Raw genomic sequence first — 24521 nt, forward strand, 5'->3', positions numbered from 1 at the left:
TCACTTAGGCAGTAAATGGAAGGGGTGTACAAGGAAGGAACTCCAAATATGCTAAACCTTCTGAGTAGGATACACAGAGAGAATGTTCTCAAGAAAATCATGGGCCACCCCTGCCAGCCCAAAACTCAAGCTTGCAGCTTTCAAGGGGTTATCTTGAAGAAATGCCATGATTCCCTGAAGAAGGGAAACAGAGCCTTGATGGTACAGTGGTCTAAGCACCCTGTTATTAACACAGCTGCCTGCAATTTACTGCTGGTTCGAATCTCTCCAAGGCTCAAGGTTGACTCAGCCTTCCATCTTTTCTAAGGTAGGTGAAATGAGGACCCAGTTTGTGGGGGCAATAAGCTGACTTTGTATAAATATACAAAAGTATGAAGGCTATTGCTTAACGCATTGTAAGCCGCCTTGAGTCTCCGGAGAAGGGCGGCATATAAATCAAATTTTTTTTTTTAAAAAAAAAGCAAAACTGGATTTTTTCTAAAGTAACTGAAATCAGATCTAGCAATCGCCACAGAGTGCTTCTTGTGATTGTGTTGCTTCCATGGCTTCTGTTTGCTTCTCTTTCTGCCTTCCACCTGCAATGTTGCTGTGGATAGCAAAAACACATGCTTTTGCATTAAGCTCCATTGCTGAGGAGGAATAGAATAACAGAGTTGGAAGGGACCTTGTGGGTCATCTAGCCCAACCCCCTAGCCAAAGCAGGAGACCCTACACCTACTTCTGACAGTCTCTTCTTGGAAGCTTCCAGTGATGAAGCTCCCACAACTTCTGAAGGCAGGCTGTTCCATTGGTTGATTGTTCTCAGTCAGAAAATTTCTTCTTATTTTTAGGTTGAATCTCCTTGTTCAGTTGCCATCCATTATTCCTTGTCTGGCTTTCAGGTGCTTTGGAAAATAGGTTGACCTCCCCCTCCTCTCTGTGGCAGCCCCTCAAATACTGGAAAACTGCTATTATACCTCCCCTGGTCCTTCTCTTCACTAGACTAGCCATGCCCAGTTCCTGTAACCGTTCTTCAGATGGTTTAGCCTCCAGTCCCCTAATTATCTTTGTTGCTCTTCTCTGCACTCTTTCTAGAGTCTCAACATATTTTTTATAGTGTGATAACTAAAACTGGATGCAATATTCTAGGTGCGGTCTTACTAAGACTTTATAGAGCGGTATTAGTACTTCACATGATCTTCATTGAATCCCTCTATTAATGAAATTTAGGATTGTTCTATTCTCTCTGTAGTATGCCAGTTCAAGTCCACTCATGCTAAGTGGCTTAGCAATCTAATAAAGTGTTTTTCAAACTTGGGAACTTTAAAGTGCATAGACTTCAACTTCCAGAACTCCCCAGCCAGCCTCTTACTACAGAATTCTGGGAACTGAAATCCATGCATTTAAAGTTGTGAAGATTGAGAACGTAAGTCTAAGATATTCCATTCCTTAGAGCCAAATTATATGAGGAAAAGAACAGTATTTTTATAAAGTTTAACACTGTATTCCCATTTTTTAACTTAGAATGACACTTATTTTTACTATGGTAATGTCTTATAGAATTTAACGCATTTGCATATAAAAGTCTATCAGTTGATCCAGTTTTCTGCTTTGAGTTGTCCTGAGCAGAAAAATTATACTGAAGCTAGGTTGGTAATGATAATAGAATTTAAACAGACAAGCATCTACCACATAATATTCCAGACTTAACAAGTGTTGATAAGAAAGGCAATAAAATCTGGATAATGGGCATGGCCTGAAGGCAGCAGAATAAAATAACTGAATAAAATCACAAAATATAAAGGCAATGACTCTAAGAAAGAAAAGAAAGAAAGAAAAGAAATACCAATAGTAATGAGATGCCTTGGTGCAATCCCAAAACAATTGGAGCATCACTTGAACACCATCAGCATTGACAGAATTGCCATGAGTCAATTGCAAAAGGCAGCTTTAATTGGGACAGCTTACATTCTGTGACTGAAACCTTTAACAACATCAAACAACAACATCTGCCTATACCAGGTCCTTAATAAAGATTCAATAGGTGGATAAAAATGTCAAAACCAGTCTAAACATCTGGCAAACTGTATGATGAAACATAATACCTGCATTCACAGCAAACTGTAATATTACCAACATGATTAAATATGCATAGTGATGTCATAATGCAAAAAACCCACAATTATATAATACCTGATGCAAATACTTAAGTCGCCACATTGATGTCATGACATTATCATGCACATTTTGTCCTATGCTCCCTCTACAGATACTCACAAGTGATGGTGTGCATGGGCCCTTTTAAATCCAAGTTGCCTATGGAACTTAAGAAATATATGGTCACCTAAAAAGATCTCGTGTTATTTGTGTTCATTGAGATCAAAATGGCATTTGAGAATGTAGACGGGGCAACCCACAGGATATTTTGTATGGGCCATATCTGCATTATAGTCATAATTCGCATACTAAATTTGTACATAGTTCCAAGGAATGATCTTTGATTTTACTTTTATAACAGGTGACATTTCCATAGAAAAGGGAATTGGAAAAGACGATAGTATTTTTCTTGCTTGGCACCCTGACTCCAATGTGACTTGTGGCTACGTAGTGAGGTGGTGTTATAGTCCTGAGCCATGTACAGATGTTCACTGGGAAAAGTTTTCCTCAAGTGTGACAAATGCTAATATCAAGTCAGGTAAGAGCGGCACTTCACCTTTCTTTCTGAAATTAAGGGTAAGTGGGCAAAGAAAAGCAGAAACCTTTTACAATTTAAGCAGTGGTGGGATTCAGCTGGTCCGGGCTGGTTCGGGTGAATTGGTAGTTAAATTATTGGCTGGCTCCACCCCGCCCCTTCCAGGAACCCCCATGCACCCCATTTTGGCTCCCAGGTATGTGCAGGAAGGCCTCCTAGGCCCAAAATGGTCTGGGGGGTGCGGTGCCTGCCCACACCCCGTTTTCTCTCCCAGGAGGCTTCAGGGAGGCCTCCTAGGCCCAAAACAGGGTGCAGGGGATGCAGTGCATCCCCCTTGCTGCCCGCTTTTGCTCCCAAGGGGGTGCAGGAGGCTGAGGGCTGCCTGTCACACCACCTATCCATGCCCACCATGGTCATGCCTACCCAGCCGGTCAGTAGGGCAGAGAACCAGTTGTTAAATTATTTGAATCCCACCACTGAATTTAAGTGTTATAAGAAGCCAACTGGCAACTTCCAAGGGGATGCTCTCCATGCTTAAGGAGCTAGTTTAAATCACACAACTCTCTATCCCTTAGCACATGCAACTTTGGACCGCTGGCTCTTGCTGCCTGCTGATAGGTCACAGTAGCACAGGGGTGTCAAACTCACATTGGCACGTCGGCATCACGTCGTGACTTATCGGGACTTTTCCCCCCTTCACTAAACCAGGCGTGGCCAGCGCGTGACACATCCGGCCCGCGGCCTGGGAGTTTGACAGCCCTGCAATAGCACATGTTAAGTAATGTCATGTAGACATGCAAGCCCTTCTCAGAACTAACCAGAAAAAAAGTCATGTAACAATAACAAATAATAAAATCAAAAGGAAAGATTCCAAGGAATCTGCTAGATTTATTTTGAGGAAGATTACTATTACATCTTATTTATACTCAACATCTTATTTTTTAAGATCCCAGTTGTTAGGCAAGTTGTCATTTTCTCAATGTCTATTGTAAAAAAATACATTCCTCTAATTCAAAAGGCTGTTTTCTACCTGCTTCATATGAAAATATACCTTTATTTTAAAGTTATAGCCCCATAATGAAAGTTTATGAATGATATTTTTGGGTTGCAGGTGTCTTCCAGCCTGGAGTTCGATACACATTTTCTGTTTTTGGCTGCAAAGAAAATGGATATCAGTTACTGGGATATATCAAGGGCTACATACAAGAATTGAGTAAGCATATGTTATTTTTTTGTTAAAAGTTGTTGGCAGAAAAGTGTTCATTAACAGAACTGGAGACTATTGAACAAAAGCCAGGATATGAAATAAGAGCCATCTGATATTAGCTTTGCGCTTGCATTTAAGTATGTTTATACAGCTTGTTGGCTCAGATCTTTTATTTTCAATGATAGGGTACAATTAGAGGAATTATAGCTTTCTCTTGAAAATAAAGGGGAAATGAGGATAGTGTATAAACAAGATTCAGCCATTTGACAAATGCTGAAGTGATCTAAATGAAATTATTAAATCCAATCCTTAATGTTAAATGTTACTTAAATGTCTATAGGTCAAGCTAGGTTTAAAAACAGTTCCAGAAAGGAAACGTGTCTCAAAGCACAACTCTTGGACTTTTTCCCCATGTTGAAATGATTCAAAGAATACTTGAGTGAAGAGCTGCTCTCGACTCCCACTTTTCTTGCAGAACAGAATTCTGCTAAACATAAATCATAATCCTTCCTTTTAAGATGGGTTGAGCTCATTAGAATTCAGGAGGTTGAGAGAATAGACAGTGAAATGCCATCAATAATTGTATTATTTCTTAGAAAATGATATATAAAGAGATGGGTATCCCAAAGATACCCATCTTCAAAGGCAACTGGACTTTGGTTGAAAATGTTTTGCTTCTCATCCAAAAAGCTTCTTCTGAAGAAGTTCAGAACTGGAAAAGCTTCTTGGATGAGAAGCAAAATGTTTTCAAGCAAAAACAACGAAAGTCCAGTTGCCTTTTGAAAAAGTATGTATGGGACAACCATGCCCTGCATGACTAAGAATCTCCACAGACAACAAAATGGGTGATTTTGTTTCAGGATTTAACCACTTCTGAATGTTCCTCACCTTGCATTCAAAAGCTAACTAGCTACCTAGAATTGCCTTCTGTTTGTAAAAGGCATTCCTTACTTCACTATAGTCCAATGATTCTCAATCTTGGTAACTTTAGGATGGGTGGACCAACTCCCAGAATTCTCCAGCCAGCATGATGAATGGAAGACCATCCATCTTAAAGTTGCTAAGATTGTGAAACACTGCATAGTTGTTCCAGTGAGGAGAGGAGGAGTTGTTCTAAGTGGGAAGGGATCTGTCCTCTCCACATTCAAGGAATATTTGGTTGTTTTTTACCCAGGTCCCAAAACAGCACCTGATTTTAACGTGGAACATACCACCTCTGATTCCATCGTAATAAAATGGAAGAATATATCTGTTGAAGACAGCCGAGGCTTTTTACAAGGTTATTTGCTTAAATGTGCCAAAGGAGAGAAAGATGGCCCAACGCCAAAAAATTTTAAACCAGGTAAAGAAAGATAAATTGGATTATTTTCATTTTTTTTAAATGCGACCTTTCATTTTAGGATTACAGCCACAATTGCAACCTAACCACATTTTTACTCTTCATGGCCCCACCAGGTCCTATGCAGAACATGAACAAAAATGCTTATTATATGATAGTTGTACTGATAACAATCTTATGATGACTGTAAATATGAAATGAAGAACACATACAAGAATTTTGGAGGATGCAAACAGTGGTTATAGATACTGCACTGCAAGAGAATGCAGTAATTCTCTGTATTCAGTAACAGTATAACAGTAATGTATAACAGTAATATTCTGTTATAAATACTGTATTGCACCAGAATACAGTAATTCTTTAAAATGGTATAGGACCGTGCTGGCGAACCTATGGCACGGGTGCCACAGGTGGCACACGGAGCCATATCTGTGGGCACGCAAGCGTTGCCCAACCTCAGTCTAGCTAGAGGTTCTCCCGAACCCCTGTGTACCCCCAGCAGCCCATCCCTGCCTCCAAGGTCTCTTCCAGCTCTATTCTGATTGAAAATATTTATACATAGCATTGGTTAAGGTACGTGGGCACAATACCTCTGTCATATTTAAACTGTTATAAATCATGGTTTAGTCAGCTTAGCGTTCATGCATCTGTATAAAAAAAAACTTTCAAAAGGATTGTGGAAAAAATGGTTGCATAGCTAAAGAAACCTAACTGCAATATTTTGAGATGTCTCCTGCCCTCTTGCTGTCTGAATGGGAATTGACACGTCCTGTTTCTTCATCCTTCTTGCACAGCTTGGTTACAGGCTTGCGACAGGTGTAAGAGGAACTACAGGTACCAGATAAATAAGCTTCATAGGTGCTCCTGGATCAGCTTTACCAACAAGGCCATCTTTTAAGAAGTATAACCTGTCCCAAAGCTATCGCTGAAAACGTATAAATGAATCATTCCATTGCCCCTGAATCTGTTATATACTTATAAGAATTGATTCTTTGCATTCCATAGCTCTGCACACTTTGTAAACCATTTGAAAAGAAAAGTTGTAGAGTGGGGGAGACAAAAGAGTGGCTTTCTGCCTTTCCTCTGCATAGAGCAGGGGTGTCAAACTCAAGACCAATGGGCCGAAACTGGCCCATGGGGTGCTTAAATCTGACCCGCAGGGCCGGCCTGGAAATAGCAAAGGACCAGGTGTCCAAGAAAATTATCCTCAAAGTATAGAGCCGTGATGGTGAACCTATGGCATGCATGCCACAGGTGGCACGCAGCTCCCTCTCTGTGGCATGGCAGCCGTTGCCCCAGTTCAGCTCTGCCGTGCATGCATGCATGCTTCCCACCAGCCAGCTGGTTGTTGGGTCTCTGCCGCACATGTGCAGGGTGCATGCGGGATGGCATGCGCGGGGTGCAGGGAACATGTGGGGGGCACGTGCACATTGCATTTTGGAGGTTTGGGCACACATGCACGCATTCACGTACGTTCTTGTATGCTTTGGGCACTCAGTCCAGAAAAGGTTAGCCATCACTGGCATAGAGTAACAAATCATTTAAGGAGCAACCTAAGAACTGAAATACGAACTCTAGTAAACAAAGCCTTATGCCTTTAAATGGCCCCATTTTATACTACAAAGTTTTCCAGATCAAGGTACTATATATATTTCACTAGTAAAAGCAATGCAGCCCCTCTATCGAAGGCTTGCAACTTCAAATGATCACTAAATGAACTGTTGTAAATTGAGGACTAGCTGTACCATTTGTACCAAACAGTCAAAACAGACCAATTTTAAGTCCATATCAGGAACATCCATGGAAGCTGAGAAAACAGTCTCAACCCAACCCAAATCCAACGTTATTGAGAACAGATATGAACAGATATGTTCTCAACGTTATTGAGAACAGTCTCCAACCCAAATCCAATGTTATTGAGAACAGATATGAAGAAATTCTTCATTTAGGAAATCTGCCCCATAAATCTATATAAAGCTATATATAAACCTACATCTGTTTCTCGTTTCCCCTTTTTGAGTTAACTAAGGATTGGCTGATCTTTTCTTGACCTTGAATTTCTCTGCCATCGATTCTTTGTTTACTAAACTGCTAACCCTAACCCTAATATTCCCAGCACTATAGGCCTGTTAAAACATTAATAGCAGGGGTGAAATTCTCCCGGTTCGGACGTAGCGATGGCAGCGGGTGGTTCGGAGAACCGGTAGCAAAAATCCCTGCGCCCCCCCCCTCCCCCATGCCCAGCTGAGCCACACGATCATCAGAGGCTTTTTTTTTTTTTTTTACTTTTAACAACATTTTTTCTACAACATCTTCAGATGAAAAAATGCTTTTAAAAGTTAAAAAAAAAAGCCTCTGATGATCGGTGCGGCTCAGCTGGGATCATCAGAGGCTTTTCAAAGCATTTTTTTTGCAACCTCTTGGCCGAAGAGGTGGTAAAAAAAATGCTTTGAAAAGTCTCTGATGATCCCAGCTGAGTTCCCTGATCCGGCAGAGAGGCATTTTTTTAAAGAGCCTCTCTGACATCCCAGTTGAGTTCCTGATGGGCAGAGAGGCTTTTCAAAGCATTAGAAAAAATGGTTTTGAAAAGTTTTTTTTAAAAAAAAGTTGGCCACGCCCACCCAGTCACATTACCCCCCACACCAAGCCACACCCACAGAACCGGTAGTAACAGATTTTACATTTCACCCCTGATTAATAGTGTCAATAAAGTAAAAGTTAAATGAAAGCCCACAATGAATTTACAAGCAGATGGATTAACCAGGAACATATGTCCATTCATAAAAGTAAAAAATTGATGTAAAGATGATTCAGTTTCTTTTCTTTTTTTTTTTGACTCCTCTATGCATCCCTCAGTCTTCCAATTGAGTAGGACAGCTGTAAGGTATAGTTATATAAAAATATACAAATATATACAAATCTATTGTTTAAAAAGCAATCCCCATTACTAATCTGTTTCCCTTTTTCTGCTGGTGTGTACAAATATTCCTTCTGAAATAGCCAAATTGAAGCCAAAATGTGAGCATTTGGAACTTCATTTCACTGCAGCCAAAAATAAAGTTGGCAGATTTAATTGGCATGTTAAGAAAATGAGACAAAGTATGGTGTAGGCAAAAATAATTTTGCAAAGTCTACTAAACATGCTAATACAATGAGACATCAATGAGGTACATTTCAGTGGGAGTTTCCCCCTCCTACATTTATTTAAGCATGCTAGCAGGTTATAGTGACACTTAGAATTATACTGAGAATCATTTTTTTCCAAGATTTATTGTGTGAATCTACAGAATGGGACAATGCTATAATGGACCCAGAGACAATTTTTCAGGACTTATTAAGCATTTATGTTGAGTACAATAACACAACTGTGTTCTCAGGTGTTATTTTGCAAAATCTGGCCAGATGTTTCTTCTGGATGAGATTGTATCACGTGTCAGCTTTGGAAGCCATATTAGGCCGGAAGCTTCAATGCTGCCACCTCCTCATGTGTGGGAAAGTAGGAGGGGGGGATTTAGGAGAGGGGGTTAGTAGACATAATAGCATTCTTCCTGTCGGTCAAGGTCAGGGCGATCCAGCATCTGGAGAAGGAGTGGTCAGGGGGCTGGGTTGAGATGGAACGGACGTTGATTGGAGCACGTGATCGATCGGGGAGAAAGGGGATAGTTTGGGGAGCTTTGACTTACTGAAGGAAAACGTGGGCTTTTCAGATTCGGGATTTCCCAGATGTGCCAGGTTACATATTCTAATAAAGAGAACTTTGGAAAATGCTTGCTTCCGTGTCTTTACTTGGAGTTGGGGTTTTCCTGGAACGCTGATATCATGTTGCACCCAGAGATAATTTTGCAAGATATATTAAATGAACTTGCTGATGACATATTGTGTAGCATCCAGAGATTATTTTGGAAGACAAACTATATGGTCTTCCTGGATGAGAGAAATTTGCATCCAGAAATAATTCTGCAAGATCCAGTGAACATGCTTATTGAAAAAGATAGAGGTTCACTCTACTGAAGGTAGAAATGTTTGCAAGATTTACTAGGCAACTGTATTAGTGGAATACAGATTCCTTCTATTCTGTGTTTGCAATTTTAGAAAGCTGAAAGGAATGAGACAGACTTTTGTGGGTAAAGAAACTTGTTGGAAATAGCATTTATTAAGAGTATAAATAAGAGTTGTGTAGAATGTGGCAGGATATATATAAAGAATATAATAAATACATTTAATTCATAGTATTTTATTAACGTAGATGCTTTATTGCAGTTTGACCACTCTTGACTATTTAAAATAATTTCCTATTATAATAAGAGCAGGAATTGCTTATCGGTTAAGACGAATAAAATAGATGCCCTATTACAATTTGAGTAACCTTTTTTTAAAAAGAAGTTAATTTCCTACTATAATAAGGGTAGGGGTGGCTTATTGACCAAATACTTATCTTTGGGATAAAATATTCCTCTTAGATATTCTTCATCAGAAATGTCAACAATATACTGTGAGCTATAAACATTGGTGATTAAAATAATCAAAGGCCCAGATTGTATCATTTGATCCAATCAATTATCACTAGTAGATCTAGCAATCAGTTCCTTTGTTACAAAGGCAACTGATCTTAGCTTGCAGATTAAACATTTCACAGCAGCAATGCATAAGGATCATTTATCAACATGTACAGGAAGCAGATTCCCGTCTGTGTCAGCTCCCTTTTAGAGAAGAATGTGTGGTTCAGATGAATTAGATTTCTCTATAGATCCTTCTTCTTGACACTCTTGAAGGGTAGTCTTGAATTCTTTTCTTGAAGGGGTCAAGCTATTTTCAAAGGCACCCGAAGGCCAGACAAGGAATGATGGATGGAAACTGATCAAGGAGAGATTCAACCTAGAAATAAAGAGAAATTTTCTGACAGTGAGAACAATGAACCAATGGAACAGCTTGCCTTCGGAAGTAGTGGCAGCTTCATCACTGGAGGCTTTCAAGAAGAGATTGGACTGCCATTTGTCAGAAATAGTGTAGAGTCTCCTGTATGGGTGGGGGGTTGGACTAGATGACCTACAAGGTCCCTTCCAACTCTGTTGTTCTGTTATAAAACATTCGAAGTGAGAAAGTACATGTGGATGGAGGAGAACAAACTAATACTAAGCAAAACTAATATATCTAAAAGCAGAATAAAAAATTTTAGATGATCAAAATATCGATAGATCTGTTTCTGATTTATAAAAAAATCCCCCCCCTCAATAATTTAAGAATAGCTTCATATTCTTTCTTCATGAAATTTATTTCTATTTTATTTGCCCAAGGAAAGTCTTCCTAATGTCTGATTTGAAAGAGTTTTCACTTCCCATATAATGCTGCCTGCCATATAGCAATGGTCAGCTGTATCTCTGTGGAGACAGCCAAATTCTTCTTAAGGACAAAACTGCCCCATGGTGCTTTCCTTGCAGTTGCAATGTGGGGTGAATTAAGGAAAGTGATGGATGGATTTCCCCAATTTTGTTTCCTTTACTTACTTTCAAGGGTCCCCAGCTGGTGGGAGAAACAGCTACCAATTGGTCTCCTTTCCATGTGATGTGATAGGGTTAGGCAAATATAGGTGGGTGCCCAGGACAGTATTCAGTCCTCTTGATACCATGAAACAGCAGTACAAAATGATTACTGGAACATGGTCATGCCATAGATAGGGAAATGGAGGGAGGAGCCTTATGATCTGCACTGTTTATGGTATCACATCCACAATGTGTTGCAAGATTGCTGGCTATTAGGGTTTTTGTGTTTCTTCCAATTAACACAGATTCTGCATTGTCACAATTCAATTAAGCAGAAAAGGCCCTTTAGCATTATTAATTAAGCTTGCGAAGCAAAAAATCTTCACGAATTAATAATGCTAAGGGACCTTTCCCCATCCTTTCATTATTTTCTAAATATGTTTGTCCTAATATTTAACCAGGAGAATTTTATGTTCTGGTGATCATGCATTTATTTATTTTTTATTGTGGACTGGTTGCTGGTCCACATTTGAGTGGAAGTACTGAGGAAACTGCAAAGTTGGCAGACGTGTTAGAAATCATTCTAGTCAAAAGTCTTACAGGATTTCAAAACAGCCTATTGAAAATTGAACATCGTGATTAGTTGTGGAATGCTAACCGATGAGGAAGAAAGGGTTAAACACCAAGGGTGATGATTTTGGAATATATGATTGGAGGGGTCCTTGGTGCTCTCTGAGTTTGGTGGGGGTTTTTGGAGACCTTTCATTATCCAGACTCCATAACATCTTCAGTTAGTTAGTAAGGAGTGGGGTTTGCTTTCAATTTATATTCTAGTGGCTTACCCCATCAGTATTGGTGGAAGAAATATTCTCCTTTATCAAATATATGATTGAAAAGGAGTTTTCCCTTGAGGCATTATATTGTACATCTGTCAACTGTCCAGTTGGAGAATCCAGAAAAAGAAATTATTGGGACATTATTTTACCAAGAGTATAAACTTTACTGAATAAATCACACTGGCACAGAAGAAGCAAAACCAGCTCTGGGCTTCCTATGCAAAAGCAAGCATACTTTATTCCCCCTTTCCTCACTGGCCACCCACAGTCCATTACATCCACCAATCACTTCTGTTCATTTTGTTATGGGAACCAGCTGACCACACTGGGACATCTACTCGGAGTGTCCTTGAGGTGGGAACAATGTCTCACGGGAACTGACGATGCTGGGATGCCATTCCCTCTGCCCTTGCATTCCCTTCCACCCTCACTGCCCCTATTCTTTGTCAAGTTGCGAGCGAAGCGAAATATAGGTGAAAGTGTGAGTCAGTCTTAACAACAGCTCTTATTTCTACTAATTCCCAAATCTGATCATTTAATTTGCTCAGCTTTCATTTCTTAGCCCTTTTTTTGCATTCCCTACTAATGTCTTCATGAAAAGGCAAGCAAACTTGGATGTGATTATGTGTGAGTCCTTAAAGATCATTTTTGTACTTTGTGGATGCAGTTTGATCTGCAGTTAAAATGGAAAGGAGGCCATTCAGTAATCCTCTCTCAAGAGTCCCTGGATTTGAAACAGTGTAGACAAAGCTTTCAGTTGAATTCAGATGAATTTATATTTTGTGTGACCCATAATTGGCCTCCAATTTTTACTATATTTTTACAGGAACAGGACTTATTTATAGTTCAGGACTGAATTGTGGGGTCCTTGGTATTCTCTGAGCTTGGTGGTTTTCTTGCAGACAGTTCATTGGCAGCTAGCTAATATCAGCGCACGATTATGGTGATTGATAGTTACGATGGAATGATGTTTATTTATTTATTTGAAATAATAAATAAATTTATTTAAAATAAATAAATAAATAAATTTATTATTTGCTGCCTACTTGTTCATGGCAACTCAAGGCAGCTTACAGGAAATAAAAATGCAATATAAAAGAAATAAAAAAATAAATAATGAAATAATAAAACCCCAGCCCAGCAACAACACACAATCATACTAGCCATTTAATGGGCTCCATTCCACTCTGGGTTGTTATCTAGCTGTGTAATGAAACTTCTTTCATTACAAGAAAACAGCCAAGCTCAGAGAGCACCAAGGACCCTACATTATATATTTATTTATAAAAATTTTATGGGCACCCATCTGATGAAATGAAAATTTGGGACCTTTTTTTATAAACATGCTTTTTGTTGTTTTGTGATATTTCCTTTCTAATTCTTTTTCTTCTCCCCCTTTTCTCTTGCAATAATGCCACACAGAAATCAATGTTACTGATCTAAACCAAGATGTGTTGACAGTATCAGGCCTTCAAGGGAAAACCAGTTACCACCTGACTTTTAGAGCCTATACAGCTGCAGGATCTGGACCTGTCAATACCTTGAATGTGGTTACAAAGGAAAATGGTAAGTAATGAGACAATTGGGTGTTTGTTCTGCACTTAGGCATTGTCAAGAGTTGTTAGAGCAAATGGTGTATAGTCCTTAGCAAGCATTAGACTGAGTTTCAACGTTTGTCAAAGGGAATCAAATCATTAATATCAGGGGTGTCAAACTCAAGGCCCGGGGGCTGAATCCGGTTCCCAAGGTGCTTGGATATGGCCCGCGGGGATACCCTGGAAACACGAAGGACTGGCCCGTGATGCCTCTGCCAGAGAAAATGGAGCTCGGGAGGGCTGCACATGGCCCTCCTGAGCTCCATTTTCTCTGGCAGAGGCTTGCAGGAGGCCGTGGCAGCCGAAAACAGAGCTCAGGAGCCCGTTTTTACTGGTAGAGCACTTGGGCCACCACAGGCGCCCCGACACGAGTGACATCGAGCTGGCCACGCCCACCCTGGCCATACCCACCCGGCCCCCTGAGGTCAAACACAACCCTGATGCGTCCCTCAATGAAATCAAGTTTGATATTCGTGATTAATATTGTTCACCACACTTGCTTATGATATTTGTTAAAATTCCAGGGATTTTGCAATGTATGACTAAGTTGTTACCAAAGCTTGTAAGGTTTGTTTAGGAAGCTAAAATAAAAGAAAGAGATGGTATTGTTCATTGGTCCAATTCAATGAATCAAAATGATGTCAGAATGTGAGGTGTGAATTAACAGAAAAATTAAGAATACTGTTTCCAAAATAATTGCAAAATGTTCATAAAGCTACCTTGTATATTTTTGAAATTGTATCAGAGCTTTGTCAGTAATCTTTTTGCTTAGTGTCTAGGATGCTACCATTTTCGGGGTGTTAGGAATATAGCACTAGCAATAGCACTTAGGCTTATATACCGCTTTACAGTTATTGACAGCCTTCTCTAAGCAGTTTACAGAGTCAGCATATCTCCCCTAACAATCTGGCTCCTCATTTTACCAACCTCAGAAGGATGGAAGGCTGAGTCAACCTTGAGCCTGGTGAGATTTGAACTGTCAAATTGCAGGCAGCTGGCAGGCAGCAGAAGTAGCCTGAAGTACTGCACTCTAACCATTGTGCCACTGCGGCTCATATAAAATATGAGTATAAAATTTAAATGATATAAAATTTAAATGATTATAAAATTTAAATGATAAATGTCTCAGGAAGGAATTTTTTCCAGGTGCTTGTGATACTCCTGTATATGTTTTGTTGTTGTTACTGTTGTCTTGACATATTTAATTAGGTAATTTAAATTATAGAACTATCCTTCAAAAACTAACAGAGTACCAATAATGAATAGAGTGCATAAACAGCAGGAGGGAAAATTGCCATTTCCAATCAATTACTTCCATTCCTATTAAACTGTTAAAAGCAACATTGGTTATTTTCCGGGAATTTGACTTAATGTCGAAAGACACTCTAGGAAATTGTCCCATAGGCTTGATGGAAGTTGTTGACTAACTGAAATATTGCTGTTTTACTAGCTTTTCTCTCTTATACTTTCCAGCTTTGGGATTGATCATTGCCATAATTATCCCGGTGTCTGTGGTTCTTGTGTTGGCTGTTGTAACTGGGATCCTCTGCTACCGGAAGAGGGAATGGTAACTTTGGCATCCAGCCATCTTAATTTCCTTTTTCTTCTACAAAGAGAAACAGATTCTGGCATATGTTCTTGCATTAAGCTATTAGATCTGCTCCAGATGGGATATAAACTTTATGTTCCGTATAGGTGAAGATTTATTGATAAAGCATAGCCGTTTTTGGGCACACGCTAAATCTCTTGTGCTCCAAGAATTGCATTTCACTGGGCAAGATTTTGGGAGATGCCACTGGAATTTGTGTGGCAACTTTGTTGGGGATGTTGATATAGCCAGACTCGGAATAAAAATAAAATAATATAAAATAATAACTTTATTGTCATTGTACGTGTATACACAGTATACCCATACAATGAACTTCACTTAACACCGAAAGACAAAGTCCAACACACATAACAATCCCCAAACATACCCCCACCCACCACATATTCCCCACCCCTAAACCACCCAAACCAATGGCCAGTTGGTTAATAGCAATAGTACTTAGACTTATATACTGCTTCACAGTGCTTTACAGCCTTCTCTAAGTGGTTTACAAAGTCAGCCTATTGCCCCCAACAATCTGGGTCCTCATTTTACCCACCTCGGAAGGATGGAAGGCTGAGTCAACCTTGAGCCTGGTGAGATTTGAATTTCCAAATTGCAGACAGCTGGCAGTCAGTAGAAGTAGCCTGCAGTACTGCACTCTAACCACTGGCTCATTAATGCTAAAATAAACCTCTCTAAGTATTCTTTTGGAAGGAGAGCAACCTCTGAAGTTCATTCAAAGCTTCTTTGAATTTAAGGTTTAAAAATATGAAGAAACAAAACTCTCAATAAAGAAGAATATTTGTAGCTCAGGGTTGAAATGAGAGGTCTCTGGCGCTTTCTGAGCTTAGTTGTTTTCTGGCAGGTGTTTGATTACACACCCTAGGTAACATCATCAGTGCTGCACTGATGAAATTACCTAGTTTGGGTAATGAAACATCTGCCAGAAAACAACCAAGTTTAGGGAGCGCCAAGTATCCTTCAAAAAATCTCTATAAAACGCCACTGCTCAAGACCCATCTTTGGGAACCCTGAGTTCCTCCCAGCCCCACATGAATTTTGAATGAGTGATTGCTTCTGGGAGAAAAAAACAGGAGTGGGGGGGAAACATGTCTCATTTTGATATTGAAAATAAATATTTCAGGAGGTACGTTGGCAATTCATAAATTAACATTGCTTCCCTTACTTTGAAAGGATTAAAGAAGTCTTCTATCCTGACATTCCAAACCCAGAACACTCCAAAGCTTTGGATTTCCTAAGAGATTCAGAGGTAATGTGTTCTATTTTACCATTCAAATAATATCATAAGTGAATGATGAATATATATAGTTGTATTAAGCTCTGCTAAAGTGAAACTAACCTTTAGATGACCCTTACTGTTAACTCCAGCTGTTTTGGAGGGAAACTTAGAACATTCATATTTGGGCGGGCTTTTCCAAGTACTATGATTGGTTAAGGCCCTGTGGGCCTAGAGCCGTGATGGCGAACCTATGGCACGTGTGCCACAAGTGGCACACGGATCCATATCTGTAGGCATGCGAGTATTGCCCTAGGTCAGCTCCAGCGTGCACGCATGCGCTAGCCAGCTGATTTTTGGGGCTTTTGGGCCCACCGGAAGTCGGGGAAAAGGCTGTTTCTGGCCTCCGGAGGGCTTCCAGGGGGGTGGGGAAGGCCGTTTTCGCCTTCCCCAGGCTCCAAGAAAGCCTCTGGAGCCTGGGGAGGGCAAAAAACAGGCCCATCGGTCCCACCAGTAACCTTTTTGCCGTCACATGCCAAAAGTGGGGGTAATGCAGAGGAGTTGCGCGCACATGTGCGGGGGGAGGGGGCGAGGGGGCATTGAATTATGGGTGTGGGCACATTCATGCACAACCCCCCTGTGCCCCCCCACACTTTTGGCAAGCGATGGCAAAAAGGTATAGCCTAGAGTATAAATTACAGGGATTTGCCTGCAGTTCCAGTTTTCAGTCAATAAATGTTGTTGTAGCTATGCTGGTCTGCTTCTTGCCTCCTGAAGCCCACTACACAACAATAAGAATGCTGATAGGTGGGATGGGGATGGGGAAGGGCAAGATAGGAAAAAGCTCTCACTTTCAGAGTGAAAGGATGTTGTGTTTCCTCACTTGAGATTGAGCATGAATGCAAGGACTGAAAAAAAAAAAAAAACATCTTCAGCTTTTGAAGAAATGAGTTGGTGGCAGAAGTAACTTCAGGATTTATGGGCATCCATAGGAGAGTAAAGGGCAATGATGGTACATGGGCCAAGACTTCATAACAGAAGAGACAGACATGATGTAGCTGATATATTTTCATAATGATTTCATGTACATCAGTGCTACTCAACTTCAGCAATTTTAAAATGTGTGGATTTCAACTACCAGGATTCCCCTAGCAGCTGACATCCATACATCTTAAAATTTGCTGAGGCTTAAAAATACTAATGTACTGTATGTCCTGTCATTGTGGCTTCTAACAGATAATTGTGGAATGACAATAAATGTTTAGCTAATTTTTAAAAGCTCTAATTATCAATTGCTTTTTTTCAGCCCATTAACTGCCTAGATGAAATGCACAGGTTTTGATCAAGTAGTATTACTAGTATGAATAAGCCCATCCACATTTAAACTAGCCCTCGGATTTTTAACTAAAATACCATAAAAATGTGCTACCGGTGGAGCCTTGAAATTTTTGTATTTTTTTCCCCAATATATTCTGAAGGACTTCATTTGTTTCATGTTTTGTATCAATAAATGTTCTTTTCCAGTTTACATTTTTATTAGTTAAGTTAGATCTTATTTGCAGTGAATGCCCAAGTTTGTGAAATGCTGAGCAGCAGTCTTAAGTAAATAGCATTTCATTGCTTTGGTGTTTATTGTATAAAGCAGCCTTCTTCTTTAAACCAGTTAGCTGGTTTGCAGCAAAATAAAATCTTAGGCTTGATGGAAGATTATGTGAAATTTGCAATATTTAGTCAGCATTGCACAAAAATCGGGAACATTTCTGGAATCTTATTTCCAGCCCTGAAGCTAAAATAAAATATTCATGTAAGAATAAAGATTTCAAATGTTTTTTTTTAAAAAAAAGAAAGACAAATCAGCAATAAAAAGTAAAGCAATGTAATTTTCCTTCCACTCCAAAATAATCCAATTTATTTACATTTGCAAGTGCTGAGTATACCAAGCTTATTTTATTTTTCTGATTGTAGGGAAACTCTAATTCTAAAACCTTGGAGATGAACCCATGTACCCCCAACAACATCGAAGTAGTTGAAACCCAGTCCCAGGGTCTGAAAATTGAAGACACGGCCATTACATCACCTGCTATGGAAGACCCTCCTGAAGATGGCTTGGAGTCTGAATCGGGGAGCCACGTTGTGGTTTCCTATTGTCCACCAATCATTGAGGAAGTCATATCTAATCCACCAGAGGATGAATCTGCGGTGTCTTCCCAGGTTGTTTATATTGATGTCCAGTCAATGTATTCAGCTCCAGTTAAACCAAACGAAGAATTAGAAGCTGACTGTGCGGTTTCAGCAGGTTATAAACCACAAATGCAACTCGCCGTTAATAATTTCAGACAGTTGGAGGAAACATCAGCAACAGAAGAGGACTCAGACAAGGGTGCAGGCTATAGACCACAAGTGAATGCATCTTCCTGGAATACGGGCGGTCCAGATTCTCCAGAATCCACAGAAAATGTCTCATTTGGGAGCCCTTGTTCGATTAATTCTCGGCAGTTTTTGATTCCTCCGAAAGATGATGATGACGATTCTCCCAAAGCTATTAACTCAGGATGGTCTTTTGCTAACTTATTTCACACCAAATCAAATGAGTAAGCCCTGGAAATAGCTGTTTGCTTGAAACTGGTTGTTTAACCGTTTTGGAAGTACTATCTCAGAGCGTTGATTATTTCGGTGAAGTTGAAAGTTACAGTGGACGTTTTATAACTGGTAGAGATGCTAATTCACAGCGTTTCAGGGAAGGTAGTTCTAAAACCAAAGAGCAGCAACTAGTCTGCAACTACCTTTCAACAGTCTTCCTTTTACCCTGCCCTGGCCCAATGCTGTCAGTCGGATTCAATGTTCCTTATCTGTGACTATATTTATGACTTCCTATTCTGAGTATGCCAGAGGAAACATAAGCAGATAGAAGCAAACTTTATTTCTCCAGGTATCAATACGTCTATTAAGCCTCAAAGGGATACATACATGCAGGTGTGTTCAGGATTGAGACCTTGTTGTCTAATCAAGAATATGTTTAAATTTTAAGAAAGTATATTTAGGTCAGTCTTTGTTACAGGATCTTATTGCTTAAAAATGCAGCAGATGGATGTTACAGGAGCCAAACCCTACAGTACCCATACACTACAAGTTCCATCCAGACATTGAAAGTCCCAATCACCAAAAAGTTACGAGTTCACAGGAAAATGCTACAGCACCAAACACTACAGTAGTGAATGGTGCGGTGGCCTAGAGGTGGAGCTCTCAGGAGGCTGTGAGTTCGATCCTAGGTAGAGGCAGATATCTCTCTCTCTGGGCACGATGAGAATGTATCTGCTGAATATAACTCCACATTGGCAACAGGAAGGGCATCCGACCTGTAAACACTCAGATCCATTCAGTTGCCCAGATTCTACCCCAAAAGGGATTATAGGGTCATTAAAAGATGATGATGATGATGATGATGATAAAACACTACAGTAGTGCTGCTGATGGTTTTATGGCATTAGATTTCCAGCTGCTTTGGAGAGCCGTTGTTTAAGGCAGTTTGTTCCCTTTTAATTCCAGTAGAGCCAATTTAGATTGCTTGCCAATCAAAGCTTGCAGTGTTATGTTTATGAGCCTGCTGTATGCATGTATATACAATAATTTTGACTCAGGATACCACACAAGTGTAACACTGATTTTAAAGCTTAGTCAGGTATAGATAAATGTTGGACTTCTAGCATATTTTTTTAATAAATTTTATTTTTCCATATTTTAAAAAATAAAATAAAATGCAATGTGTGCTATGTCCTCACCTTAAACCGGAGAGATTATAAACTGCCTTCCTGACGTCCCACTTCCTAGCACTGATGTGGATCTAGACATCCTACCGGATATTTGCTTTTTTGGAACACTGTGTCTCTTTCAGAAAGATGGATGAATGAGACTGCGCTGCAGAGATGTGCAAAATGTTTCATACACATATTATTCTATACGCGGGACAGCTCATGTTGTGAGATTTGTGTCCCAACTGAAATAGGCATGTTTTGGATGCATGGACTAAAGCAAATGGTTTTGGTTTTTTTTTAGCAAAAACAGTTGGGGGACACAGGGAAAAATTGACGACATCTGCATGACATGGGAGAAAGAAAAGGATAATGCTAGGTAGTGACTGAGAGAAGGGAGAAATGGCCATGGGAAAATAGGGATTAGCATGTGTCATATTGGGACTTTGGTGATTTCTGAGAGGGGCAGAAGGAAAGGGAAATTGCAGGGAAAGAGGGCAGCGAAGAAAGATATACCATGTCAGAAACGGTAGAGAGAGCAGAATGTTTTCCTCATGTCATCCACACTCTTACATTACCGTCTTCCAAAATCGTAGGCTGCATAAATACTATTTGGATTCAGCCTTCCAACAGCTTCTCTTCATTGTCTCTGGGGAAAACCCATTTGCTCTGGGGAATGGCCGACTATAATACTCAGTGGCCTCCAACTCTGAATTTCCCTGCAAACTTTTACAAGGAGAAACCGTAGGGAGCAAATTGTGCTTTGGTGATCTGAGATTGAAATCCCTCTATAAAATACTACCAAGCAATTTAAAATCAAGTCTTTTGTTATAGGGTCAGGTGGAGTAGTTTTAATACAAATCTTAGCATTTAGAGTGTATTTCTCGCATGTGTAAAACTGCAATTTCACACAACTCGTTAAATTGATACTTATGCACACTTCTTCTTTGAGGTGCTTAACCAATTTAGCTTTTGTAATTGGCAATTTAATACTTTCTATGCAGCATGTATTTCAAAAATCAAGCCAAGCATACCAGGGGTGAGTTCTACTTACTTTTACTACCGGTTTGCAACGGGGCCGCGCGTGCGTGCTCACTTCACTCGCTCGCGTGTGCTCTTCTGTGCATGCGCAGAAGCATTTTGATGACATCAGAGTCAGTGGGCGGAGCCTCCCGCTGGTTTTACTACCGGTTCCATAGAACCCACTGAAGCATACCATTGGTTTCTTCTCTGAGCTATTGAAATCAATATATTAGAAGATTGAAAAATGTAGAATGGTCCCATTTTTCCCAGGTTAATCTTCAGCTTAGCTATAGTCAAGTTTACCAAATTTGGATAGTCAGTTGAAGTCATTTTAAGATAAATGATTAAAAATGGATGGAAGTTTGATTTAATCTTGAGTTTTCAGAAAATAGTCCTATTTATAGTGTGCCTTTAATATACGGGGGCTTTTGTTTAATGCTTTGATTGCCCTACTCCTTTTCCACATTTATCATCTTTAAAAAGATGTTAATCGTATTTGCCCTCAACTCTTTTGTAAGCCTTTTTAAATCTCCATTTTCAGAGATAGCAGTTGAGGTATCTGCATTGATAATAACAACAAATATTTCCACGCCAAAGATGGGGTGTTGCTTTTACAATTAACGCAGTGGCCTTTGTTTTCTTAAACTACTTTTGCAGCTTTCCAGAGTTTGACAGAATTCGATTTTTTTTCTACCCAAAATAACTGATCCTGCTAAACACTGCATGTTTTCAATACTTTAATAAAGATGAAATGTGTGTGATGAAATGAATGTAAGTATCCTGTCAGTAAGACATTAATATGTGTATGTCCTTAGTGTAAAGCTGGTGTCTTGAAAATAAAGCATCTCTAAGGGTAATTGCTCCTTTTCAAGAGAGTAGTCCATCCCAACATATTTGAAATATGCAAAAGTTCCAAAATCTGTAAATGTTTTCCAAAATTCCTTTCCCCAACCAGGGCACCTTTCAAGATTCTGTATTTCAACACTCAGAATTTTTTTGTTAGCATGTTAGTTAGCATGTTAAGAATTCTGGGTGTTAAAATCTATTAGGCTGGGAAGGGTTGCTTTATATGGTATTTAAAACTTGATATCTTGGAAAAGAGGAAAAGGGAAAAGTAAAGGGAATCTCCATTTATTTATATCGCTCCAGGTTATTTTTATAATACCGCTTAATTTTTTAAGCATCTCTAGAACCTCAGGTGCCAGACTCTGCACGACACACATTGCCTTAATTTGCAAGATGTTTTCCTTTATTATTTAGACAGCCCAGTTCGTTCTCTTGTTTCTGAGAATTATGTTGGAAAATAAACAAAAATCTATATAAAGAACACTATCCATATCATACCTCACATAAAGGACATAATTGAAATTCTTACCTTTTCAAAGAGATTTTGAGAACCTTATACCTAAAATGTCAAAGTTTGGGAAGGGAGATATATTTTAACATCTTTTGGGTTAGTTTTTGTTTTTGTTTTAAATGGGGATGCTGCTCAGTTGGTTCTGGAGAACCTTTCAGCATTGAGCCATGTATTTCATGTGGGCGGGAGGGAAGTTATTTTGTTGTTTTTAAAAGAATTTATTTTTTGAAGGACATAATTACATTTAATTCATTATATATTTGTTGCGATGTACTGACCTATGAGGGAAAAGGACTGTGAATTTTATTTTAGTTGGACTTTTTTTTTTAATTTGGAATTGCATTTTTGAAGAATTAGGGTATCCGTTTTTAGTAATCCTTTGATATACCTCATAAAAGTCATTTATCAGAAAGAGTAAGCTACACTAATCTTTGCAAAACAGCATTTTCTTATTCATGTGAAGACACAGATTTACTGGCAGTGTTCTGCTGTACATTGGCTCTATGCTTTGGAAGTAGAATAGACTGGTAGAGTTAGCTTTTAAATAAATATATTGTAAATAAAACCATTGGACTGCCCTTACTAATTAAGAAGCAGGGACTACTACACCAATGTGCATTATATCTTGGATGTGAGTGCCCATTTAAGGACGTTCATTCCACTCCTGGTCCTGACAAATCAGTTAGATGGGCCAGGAAAATGAAGCAAATGACACAGCACAAGGTGTCAGTTTACACAGCAAACTTCTAGGTATTCTCTAACCGGGATGGAACATCTGGGGGAAAAGAATTGCCTTTCTTTCTGATGATTCGTATAAGTTAAGATGACCATCCAAGGGCTAAATTAAGGATATGGAAGCTTCCATACAACCATATCCAGGTATGCTTTTTGCTCGCAAGATTTTTCTTGCAAAAGATAAACAGAGAAAGAGGCACCTGACTTCTGTTAGAAAATGACTTTTTTGAAAGTTTTGAGCTTTCTCAAAAGTATTCTTCTATACAACGTCCATTCATCTCACCTAAGGCTTGAGAGATGTTGATGGATATTTTGCTTCGAGCCCTTCATGATCACGGCCATTTGAGGATTCTGGCTGTGTCCGTGGTGAAGTTCAGTAAACTATTCCCCATGGAATCCTTGTGTTTCTATGCTCGGTATCTGAAATGAGGCTACAAGTTAACTGAACTCAAATCATTGGCATGTTCAGATGTAGAGATTTTTAAAAAGGTTCCTGGAGCAGCTTTAGAATTATGATAGCTTGGTTAAATGAACAGCTGTTGCCCTTTTTCTGGAAATGTGCATGTCCAAAGTAGCATTGTGTGATAAGTTAGAGTAAGGGTCCCCAAATTTGGCAGCTTTAAGACTTGTGGACTTCAACTCCCAGAATTCTCCAGCCAGCTATGCTTGTGGACTTCAACTCCCTGGAGTTGGCTGGCTGGAGAATTCTGGGAGTTGAAGTCCACAAGTCTTAAAACTGCCAAGTTTGAAGACCTCTGAGTTAGAGTGAGCCATTAGGGGTGATGTCGAACAGTTCTGTGGTTTTTATGAATCAAGTGAGCCACTGCAAAATGGTACACACTTCTCTTCCAGATCAGAAAGATTTTGTTGGTCAGCAGCTCTGTCCTCCTCAAATGGTTGGTTGAATGTTTGCACCTGGTACCTTTGGTGTCACCTGGTACCAGTTTTGGTGTCTGGGTGAATGGATTGTTGACGCTATGGTAGCATGCATAGATTTTTGTTATTTCTTGCCATTTTTCCATGAAGTCATATGGTGATTGAGGGCCCTTCATTGCGAATGTGAAATCTCCTGCAGTGAGATGAAACAGAGACAGGAAGGACTTGTAGACGGGGAACTATATTGGGCAAGTGCTGAAGTGGGGATGGGGTGGGGTGGGGTTTGGGGAACATTCTTCAGAAGTTAATTGTAGATAAAGAAATCATGCTTGTATAATATATAATTGTTTTATAGCTCAATACATTCTGAAGGTTTTTATTCAAAATCTTGCAGCATATTAAACTTATAATACATAATAAATGTGAAGTTAATCTCCGTGCTTATTGAAATATTAAATAACCAGTGTAATATTGAATCAACTGGAAGACTCAATGTTGCTTAACTTTGTTATATTTTCCTCCTCGAGCAATTTTATTTCTTTTTTTGCTTCTAGTCTGTATAAAATGGGCTACTGATTCTGGCTCGCTGATGCCAGACGGCTCAGGTATGTTAAAATGTAGGTTAAATCATTCTACTCGTCTTATTCTACTGTACATATTTAACTGTACATATTTAACTGGCAAAACTGCATTTCTGAAATACTTTTTCCGTTTCACCTTGTTCGCTCACAGATTAACAGTTGATTGCTGTACTGAAATGACACGATCACTTTGCAGTTTAGGAAAATTTCTGTTAAGCCTTTAGGACAAACTTAAATTCATGAA

General features: G+C 39.4%; 1 protein-coding gene across 2 annotated transcripts in view; it reads left to right on the forward strand.

The window, feature by feature from the left end:
* The window catches only part of LIFR (LIF receptor subunit alpha), a 105162-nt gene extending 81206 nt beyond the window's left edge, over positions 1-23956 (forward strand). For both annotated transcript variants that reach the window (XM_070938897.1, XM_070938898.1), the window contains 7 exons: positions 2498-2674; positions 3783-3884; positions 5053-5220; positions 12956-13099; positions 14602-14695; positions 15914-15989; positions 17922-23956. In XM_070938897.1, coding sequence (XP_070794998.1) covers positions 2498-2674; positions 3783-3884; positions 5053-5220; positions 12956-13099; positions 14602-14695; positions 15914-15989; positions 17922-18551 — 1391 coding nt within the window. In that variant the 3' untranslated portion in view covers positions 18552-23956. The remainder of the gene's footprint in view (positions 1-2497; positions 2675-3782; positions 3885-5052; positions 5221-12955; positions 13100-14601; positions 14696-15913; positions 15990-17921) is intronic.
* The last annotated feature ends 565 nt before the right edge of the window (positions 23957-24521 follow it).

The sequence above is a fragment of the Pituophis catenifer genome, unplaced genomic scaffold (genome assembly GCF_029215685.1).
Source record: "Pituophis catenifer annectens isolate HBS135680 unplaced genomic scaffold, rPitCat1.0.hap2 SCAF_2, whole genome shotgun sequence".
NCBI classification, from domain to species: domain Eukaryota; kingdom Metazoa; phylum Chordata; class Lepidosauria; order Squamata; family Colubridae; genus Pituophis; species Pituophis catenifer.